This window comes from Montipora foliosa, chromosome 7, assembly GCF_036669935.1.
Source record: "Montipora foliosa isolate CH-2021 chromosome 7, ASM3666993v2, whole genome shotgun sequence".
Classification (NCBI taxonomy): Eukaryota; Metazoa; Cnidaria; class Anthozoa; order Scleractinia; family Acroporidae; genus Montipora; species Montipora foliosa.
This window is the reverse complement of record NC_090875.1, coordinates 41,300,566-41,310,565: the sequence shown is the minus strand read 5'-3', so window position 1 is coordinate 41,310,565 and position 10,000 is coordinate 41,300,566. Positions and strand designations below refer to the sequence as shown.

The following is a 10,000-nucleotide window of genomic DNA, read 5'->3' as shown; positions in this document are numbered from 1 at the left end:
TGCGAGTTATAGACAAATGAGAGAACAGAGTGATCCTTGCATTGTTGCTGAAAAATGGGCCCTTTGCAGGATTGTGATCACGTGGTTTAAAAACCGCCATATTGGAATGCAAATTGCCTACTGGGACATTTAAAACAAAGAAAATCTAGATTAACTAGCTTTGTTTTAGATGTCCCAGTGCGTAATTTGCGTTCCGGTATGGCGGTTTTTGTACCGTGTGGTCACTATCCTGCAAAGGGCCCATTCACCAGACACACACCTTACACCGGAAAAATTCAGTGAGTTGCAACTGACCTCTGAAACCACACAGTTGGGAGCAGGTCAAATAGACCTTACAATCATTTCATTTCATTTCATTCATCGAGTCCTTCAAGGGAACAAAAATTGATGAGCCCAACAAATTGACCTGCTCCCAAATATGTGGCTTCATAGCTCAATTGGTAGAGCATTGCACCGGCAACGCAGAGGCTATGGATTAGAATCCCGCTAAAGCCGCCTGTGTTGACTTTGTTGGTTCTAATTTGACTCTTGGTTTCACTATCGTGAAAAAATTTGATTTATTTGATTCATAATTGTAGTGTCCTTAAGTTATAGACAATTAGCCCAGTGTCCCCTCGGAGTGAGACCTGTCTAACGCCAGACGATTTTACTCGTCAGTGGGGCGTACTTCAGGAGTCACTTGGCGAACGACCTCCACATCCACTCAAAAACTATGTCCCCTTTAACCCATTGACTCTTACGAGGCAGACTTGACAGATTTTACTCTGTCTAACGCCAATAGATTTTACTCATCGATGGGGGGAGGGGGGGTCAGGAGTGAATGGAGTCAATGGGTTAACAGCCTCTACATCCCCTCAAAAACTATGTCCCCTTTAACCCATTGACTCCTACGAGGGAAACTTGACAGAATTTACTCTCTCTAACGCCAATAGATTTTACTCATCGATGGGGGGAGGGGGGGTCAGGAGTGAATGGAGTCAATGGGTTAACAGCCTCTACATCCCCTCAAAAACTATGTCCCCTTTAACCCATTGACTCCTACGAGGGAAACTTGACAGATTTTACTCTGTCTAACGCCAATAGATTTTACTCATCGATGGGGGGAGGGGGGGTCAGGAGTGAATAGAGTCAATGGGTTAACAGCCTCTACATCCACTCAAAAACTATGTCCCCTTTAACCCATTGACTCCTACGAGGGAAACTTGACAGATTTTACTATGTCTAACGCCAATATATTTTACTCGTCAATTGGGGGGGGGGGGGGGGAGGGGGTGGGGTCAGGAGTCAATGGGTTAACAACCTCCTCATTAAATCACAAACTGTGTCCCCTTTAATTCATTGACCCCTAGGAGTGGGACTTCAAGTGCTACCATGATCAAAACATCACTTCCTTTTTGTCTTCAGATTTTGAAAAGGTGATTGCTTGACACTTGACTGGCAAAATTTTGAGCTTTGATTTTTATCCAAAGGCTGTTTACTTTGAGTGTAATTTTTGGATTTCACGGCCCGCCATTTACTCACGTTCGAAACTGATCGATTGGACCTCAGACGTTTGGATTTAGGGAAGAGTGACATCATTGACTCACTAGCTTAAAATTTCAGCGTGTAAACGCAGCTTATTCTATGTGCAAAACATGAGTTAAAGTCTGAAAGCCCGCAACTCCCGTGCTGCATATTGATTCAGTCGCGTACACACGCATTGCATTCTTAGACTATTCTCGGTTTTCACATGACGTCACAACCGCCATGTTGGTGCCCAAAACAAAGAAAAAGCGGCCATGTTGGTGCCCCGATCAAATCCTCCGGGAATTTAACTCTATTATTATGCAAACGCTTCCTTTTGTTTTCGTTGAAAAACATGGCTGTTGATCACGTGAGTGAAAACCAGCAATTGAGTCTTTGACGTCGTTTTCTCCACAATCCAGCTCTCTCAAGATTTGAAAGCTGGTAATGGTGGACCATTAAGTACGAAAAGTCCACTTAAAACAAACAGGTGTCTTTGTTAAATCGGGGCTTAAAACTTGGGTCAGTGTACTTATGTTAGCTTATGTTTAGTTAACATAGTTTTGAAATCCCGAAAAAAATAAGAACTGATTTCTTGGCCATAGTAGCACTTTAATAGGAGTTAATGGGTTAACAGCCTCTAGCTCCTCTCGTAAACTATGTTCCCTTTAACCCAATGATCTCTGGGGGTGAGACTTAATAGATTTTACTCTGTCTTATGCCAGATGAATTTATTGATCAATGGCTTAAACTGTGCTTGGCGTTATAAATTTAGACAAATGGCTTGGGTCCATCTTGAAACTTTACTATGGTAAAAGAACTTGATTGAATAGCATTTTTTAAAAACGATGTAAGCTCGGGATAAAACGAGCTTTTTAAGGTTAGATTTACCATAGTAAACTTCACTTCGTTCTTGCACTGTAGTGCTGTGATGACAAACAATATGAAGATTAACCCAACAAAAGCTCGCACGGAGAATCACATTTGCAACAGCAAACTTCACTTTCCTGTCAGTGGTAAAAAAATGCTCAACAATGACCTCAGCCAGTATAGACTGCAAAACAGTCGTATTTTTTGCGAACGCAAGCGACACGGTAAACGAAAGGTCTGGAGCGAGTGTAGAAACGGCGAGGGAGAATGGGGAGAGACGCGACGGGCGTGTGAGGCTCGCGGGCTTCACACGCGAGGGTCACGCTTACGGCGCTTCGCGCCTTCCGAAAATGGAAGAAAACGACTGTTTTGCAGTCTACAGCCAATACGCATCATCGGCATCATCATTTTTTTTTTCAGGTGCGTCACATACAGAAAGTGCGTCGAAAGCGTAGGCTGGAAAGAGAACTGTTTCATCAATATTCATACGCAAACAGTGAAGCTGATGATTTTGATGAGCAGAATATTGAAAGCGTTGTAAATACCGAGTTTGTGCCTTTTGGTGGTCGATTAGACAAGAACCTTTACGAAGATACTTTGGAGGTAAGATTTTGGGTTTATATAGTAGAATTAAGAACCAGGGATTGTTTCAGTCTTGGGGAATTTTTATGACAACCGTTCATTCCAATTTGAATGGGTTAATAAGCTGCACCTCTATTGTGATATTAGGGAACTTAAGCAACGACGACGGCGACGGCACCGAGAACGTCATCTCAAAATATAAATTCGCGTCATTGTAATCACTTTGTAAACATGTTAACCCTTCTTATATGACAAGGGTGTGGTAGTTCCTCAAAAAGGACATTGGTCGGAACGGCGCTTAATTTAGGGGAGAAAATGAAACTTTAGCGTCAAGTGCTGGCGTTCTCCTTAAAACCTAAAATTTGACTATTTCACGTTGTTGTTTTGCTGACGACGGCAAAGAAATGGACAAAAGTGAAAAACGCACGTGCAGAGCGTGCAAAGCTATTGTTTTTGCCCACTAAATATGCACATTTGTGACGTTCTCGTTGTCGTCACCGTTGTCGTTGCGTAAGTTCCCTATTAAGGAACTTAAGCAACGACGACGGAAACGGCAACGAGAACGTTATCTCACAGTATAAATTCGCGTTATAGTAATCACTTCGTGACTAATGTGACAATGGTGTGGTAGTTCGTTAAAAATGACACTGCTAGGAACGGCGCTTAATTTGGGGGATAAAATGAAAATTTATCCTGAAGTGCCGATGTCCTTCATTAAACTTCGAATTTGGCTATTTCACTTTGTTGTTAATAGCAGACAACGACAAAGAAATGGACAAAAGTGAAAAACGCACGTGCAGGGCGTGCAAAGCTATTGTTTTTGCCCACGAAATATGCGAATTTGTGACGTTCCCGTTGCCGTCGCCGTTGTCGTAGTAGGGAGCTTAAGATTTAACGACGGCGACGGCAACAAAAACGGCGCAAAACAATGATATCATTGGTTAAAAGACCATAAATAATCGTGCTGCATTCTTGTGGTACTCTGCATAAGGGCGATGTGAAATTACTGCATTTGAGGTTTTGACGACAACGTGAGCATGCAACAGAGAATCTTTCATTCTGATTTTGACTTTGTAACTGCTCGTATCGATTTATTTTTACGATACTTCGCCCAAATTGGAAGAAGTGAACGAATAACCGCGAAAGAATTATGATAAAGCAAAGTGATATTTTGAGATGACGTTTTCGTTGAAGTCGCCGTCGAAGATCGTAAGGTCCCTAGTGTTCCGAATTTGGAGCTCAGAGGAAGTTGGTGCCCTTGGGCTTTGGCAAATAGTCTGACAAATAGGCCATTTGTCTGAGGGCGTTATTTAATACCAAGATCAGAATACACCATATTCCAAAATGGCTGCCATTTTAGTATTGTTTTGTTTCCTTGCAAATTGTCCCTTTGGGCCTCGCTTTCAAACGTAAAATTCAAAAGAATATTTAACCTTGAACGAGGCCAAAAGGGCCAATTTGCAATCCAACAAAAGAGTTCTAATATGACGGCCATTTTGGAATAAGGTGCATGCTTTGAAATTCATCTATTGTCACTCAAATTTTACCAATTATTGTATTCTCGTTCCCTGGAGAGCAGAAAAATCTGAATAAGAAAGCATTTTGACAAAGCATTCCTGTTCTGGTAGAATCCAATGATGCCAGTTTTCCAAAAAGCACAGAATTCACTACTTGCACGAATCTCACAATACAACTCTTTTACCCCCCCCCCCCCCCCCCAAAAAAAAAAAAAATAATAAAAAATCTGCATAGGCATTGTTTTCGACTTCTCTTAGGACATTTTCATGTCCCAGGAGAAATTGCAAATAATGGTTATGCAAAAGTTTTGGGGGGTAATAGACGTGTATTATGGAATTATGCAAGTAGTGAATTACTTGGCTACTGTTGTCTTCTCGTGACAAAAATTAAAGAAAGAGCTATATGCCAGGAGATGCTGTTTGCGGCAATGCAGTGGCTGGGTGTCTAGACATCACATATGTATAAATGTAGCCAAAATATCATTAAACTTACGGGTTGCAATGAGACATGCCAGTCTGGTGTAAAAAAAAATGAATGGTGCTTAAAGAGTGACAAGTTTCCCTTTTAGCAAATTGGTAGCACTGTAAAAAGTTAGCACTCTTGCGTTAACTTTGGATCATCCGTGATGAAGACACGAGACAGTAGTGTCGAAACCTCGCGTTCTTTTCAAGAGTACTTTTTCAGCTACAAGGGTTGTTATTAATGTTCCGACCAGAGTTGGAGAGGAAAATCGAGTCGATGAAGATCGAATGGCCACCGTGAAGAGATTGAATGGTAAACATTTGCCCTCACACAATGCCCCGGGAATTGAATTCAATCCAAAGAGTACATTCTTTCCTTTCGTTTTGGTTAAAACTTTGTCGCCAATCAAAATAGACCATTTCCGAGTTCATGCTTGTCTCCTCTTCAAAGCGGGTCAAAGTGCGAGGTTTTTGTGATGGTAATTAGTTCTACTTTAAATTGGAATGAAAACTAATTTTCATAACAAGAACTTTGCACTTATACTCGCTCTGAAGACAAGGCAGACATGAACTCGGAATTAGCCTATTGAATTGAATTCAAGATTGATTTTAATTTAAAACGCTGCGTCAAGAATACAGTTAGCTTGTCAGGGTTTTGTTTGTTGTTTTGTTGTTAGTCCACAATTTTTTCAAATGGAAAACGGCAGTTTCAAAATAATTTAACAGATGATGCATGTCAGAATTATGTAATGCTAATCGTTTTTGAATGAGTCAATTTTTTTTTTAACTGGGTATGAGAAATATTGTCGTTGTTCGGTAATTTGAAAACCTTGACTGGCTGGTGCCCGTTTGGGCTTTTGTTTCGATCCTTAGGTGAACCTGGTCTTCGATGAAACGTGCAAATTGGTGGTCAATGAAGCTGTCCCTGACGAGGAAAATCAAGCTTCTACAAGCTTTAACAGTTGATTCAGAACAGGGGCACCCAACGATAATTTTCGATGAAATGTGTGTTCGGGAGAGTCAAACTGTTTTAAGAATTTGGGTTTTACCTTGCAAACAGCTCTAAGTTTCTTCACTAAAACATCACCTAAAAGATTCGGAAACAACGGAAAGTAGTACCTTAATGTTTTCGGAACGGATATTTTTGTGCAATTTTTGGCGCTTAAAAAGGTCACCTAGCAGTTTCGGATGACCAGATGGTTCCCTGGAAGGTGACGTTTAGCTAGCAATTTCTGAACACTTCACACTTTCGGACACTTCAATTTTCAGCTCAGATATCCGAACAGATCAAATTTTTCTTGGATATAAAAACTCCTCCCTGGACAGTCTTTATACATTACAAGGAGCCTAGAAATATCTCTTAAAGGCTTTTGGCTTAATTTACTCGTTGGGTTCCCTTGTCGAAATTGAAGCTTCGTAGTTTTAACTATAAAGGGACTGTGCATCAATAGACCAATTTCGAATTCTCACGGCTGGACTGGATCTAGCATGAAATGAAGGCTAATGCAAATTAATTTGCCCGCACTAGCCTCCATTTCATGCTAGATCCAGTCCAGCTGTGAGAATTCGAAAATGGTCTATTATCAGGAGGCTAGGACTGAAAATCGAGAAGTGTGGCCTTATTTAATTTTTAATGTACTCATAGGTAGGGAGGGGTGGCTCATAAATAGTGGGAGATCAGGAAGGGGATAATAGCTTAACTTGTCTTTGTGGTAGAGGTGGGGGGGGGGGGGGAGGGTGGGGTTGGGTACATCATGTAATATTTATCTAAGTGAAGCCCATCATTTTTCACGATAATTATTGCACAGTCCCGTAAATCGAGGAACCTTTTAGCACCTAACAACTTTTGATTTACCATTTGGATAAAGATTCTCGACAGCCGCTCAAGGTGAAGTAGTTAGTTTTCTCTCCTGAGCTATATGAGGCTCCCTTGAGTCTCCTATGGAACGTTTTTACTCACGTGACCAGTAGCCATATTGGGTTACTGAAACAAAAGAGAGTATTTGCATAAAAACAGAGTTCAATTCCCGAAGGATTAGTTTGGTACACCATCATGGCCGCCATTTCTTTGTTTTGGAACACCAACATGGCCGCTGTGACGTCACGTGAAAGCACTCATGATAGTTCACCGAGTGGTAAGGCATCCGAACAAGCCGATCGGAAGGTCTTCGTAGGTTCGACTTGTGCAAAGGAGCACTCGAATTTTTTCCGAGTATTTCCGAGTCTTCATTGGAAACGCTTTTTGTGGAGTGTTTTTGAAGTCGTTCAAAAAAACTCGCTACACCTCGTGTTTTGAAACCCCGATAAAACGCTGCTGCTCGTTTTTTAAGCATTACGTAAAAAGACTCTTTCAACGCTAGATTTGAACCATTTGCATTTATTTAAATGTATTCTCTGAGAGATACAGTTCTTGCATTATTTGATGTACATAATTTTTATAGTTTGACAAAATCAGAATTTTAGATCGAACAACTGAATAGGTTAGAAGTGCCTACACTTTGCTAATAAACTGATCGATGGATCAATGTGCGTACTCTTTGACCGAGTTCTCATTATAATATGTTGCTGTAAATAATTGTTTGGTAGGCTTTAGCTTGTAAGTTGTGAAATTACGCAGGGAAGTTCGGTAGGCAATAAACGTAACAAAAACAATAAATTTGGCAGGTACGAATTATGAAAATGCTACTCAGGGAAAAAAACCCGAAGCACCCTGTGCAATTAAATCCCTTCTAAGCAGAGAAGACACTAGAGTTACGTAGACAACGCGGCATACGGAATTCTTACGCAGTGACGACGAAGTCGACAAACGCTACGAAGACGTTTTTTTCTCAAATCCGACATGACATTAAGCAGTTCGTTTCGCTTTAAAAATATGCTGTAACTGTGTAGAAATAAAACTGAGCAGATGTAAACCAATATAAACGAGATGGAAGCGTGTAGAAAAATCTAAAAATTCATTGCCTCATGCTCGTATCCTTCACGAAGTGTTAATGTGGTCATTTTCCAGTAAAAGGTGATAACGAAGAAATGAGCCATGAAAATGAAGGTTTATTTTGGTACCTGTGTATTTTATTTTTCCTATTTAAGGTGTAATTTCTCTCCGTAGGAAACCTGTTTTATCGCCAAACTGGATATTTTCGTTCACTCCACGCGGAGAGTAGTCAGGCGACACGTGGAATAGACCATTTTACAGTTGTAGCTAAGCTGCCTGGCTTTAGAATGGAAGCGAGGCTGCCGGTGACCCTGTTTTGATACAAACCTTTGTGCTTTTCTTATGTTAATGTAGACTAGTTTGAATCACAACAACAATCTACATGATAAAAGCAGGGAGGTCTGTATCGATTCAAGGTCACGGGCAGCCTCACAGCCATCCATAGGCCAGGTCACTGAGCAAACAACTGTAAAATGGCCTATTGTCAATATGTTTAATGTCAACAATTTTGCTTTCAAATGTTCATGTTACGTTTGTTGCGATAGTCTTGCGAAATGCTTAATTCTTGTACTTCTTTTAGTATAGTACAACCCCTTCATTTCTCACGAGAGGATGACAAAAATGAAAATTACTCAACCTTGGTGTGTTTTCACGTGACGTCATCGCCGCCATGTTGGTGGACGAAAACAAAAGATCTTTCACCACAGGTACCCCAAGAAAGCATCACGATCAGTTAAGATTATAAGGGTTTGTATGGGAATTTGCGAACGTGTTCAGGAGTCGAAAGTAAAAAACATGAATCGAACAAAAATGGGGTTAATTGCAGAATACCCCGCAACTTATTTGCATTTCATTGAATAAAAATAAGCTATACTTTATTCCAACAACGATTATCCGTGAGCTTGGGGTACCTATGCTCTCATCACCTCCTTTTGTTCATCCGCCAGCAATTGTACATTGCAGCATTGTTGAACCACCTATAGGTACTTTATTAATTTAATAGTGATTATGGTATTCAGTATATACTAAAACAGTGGATAGCATTGAAATCTCGCTCAAATGGACCTCTTTAGCTTGTACGTTTTGTTTTCCCATTTCAAACCACGTGATGTTACTCCAGAGAAAAGTTTCTTTCAAATGTCGTCTTCTGCACGTGCATATGCATGCATAACTTATGTAAAATCAAAAAGAAAATTTCCTTGGGAACATCACGTGGTCTGAAATGGGAAAACAAAACGTACAAGCTAAAGAGGTCCATTGGGCCACTCAGACTCCCAAGATTCTTTGCCATTCACCTCTAAACAACTCTTGTGAGATTTGTGCCTGAAAATATTGTAATCGTTGCTGAAATAAATAAGTTAAAATCATTTAAGGAGAGTCAGGATGGCTTAGTGGTTATCAACCGTGGCTTTCCACCTCTGCGACCCGGGTTCAATTCTCGGCCCCGAGATCTTATGTGGGCTGAGTTTCAGTCGATCTCAACCTGACTCCGAGGGTTTTTCTCCGAGCTCTGGTTTTCCTGCCTCAGCAAAATCAACTCCCAGCCTATATTCCATCTGGCTGTGGTGCTGTGCTCCGAGGTCATACATGGGTCGTGTTCAGGGGCCGAGCGCATAACGGCAGCACAGCTTCTTCGGACCGACCTCGTCGAGATCGTCGAGCCGCGCCCTTAGCAATTCAGTCTCTGACTGCGATTAAGGGTTTTTGGCAGGTCACGTATTATTATTATTATTATTATTATTATTATTATTATTATTATTATTATTGTTGCTTTGATGATCCATACGATGTTTTTGAAATTCATACTTAATCAAGAGATGTTTCGGATGAAACATCATCCATCGTCAGTAGTACAATGAGAAATAAACTAAAGTTGAGCAATAAATAGTGTAACAAAGTGAGATATAACATGAATAAGTAAGGATGAAGGCGAGAACAGAATAAAAACACACAACCACGAAACAAAGCAGAAAAAACCAGACTAGCACTGTTTAAACCTTCATCCTCAATTATTCATGTTATATCTCACTTTGTTACACTATTTATTGCTCAACTTTAGTTTATTTCTCATTGTACAACTGACGATGGATGAAGTTTCATCCGAAACATGTCTTGATTAAATATGAATTTCAAA

General features: G+C 40.5%; 1 protein-coding gene across 1 annotated transcript in view; it reads left to right on the top strand.

Moving 5' to 3' along the window:
* Nucleotides 1-9,215, top strand: part of LOC138011010 (uncharacterized) — a 12,810-nt gene extending 3,595 nt beyond the window's left edge. Inside the window, exons 3-4 of the mRNA XM_068858030.1 lie at nt 2,794-2,976; nt 5,808-9,215. Coding sequence (XP_068714131.1) covers nt 2,794-2,976; nt 5,808-5,900 — 276 coding nt within the window. The 3' untranslated portion in view covers nt 5,901-9,215. The remainder of the gene's footprint in view (nt 1-2,793; nt 2,977-5,807) is intronic.
* The last annotated feature ends 785 nt before the right edge of the window (nt 9,216-10,000 follow it).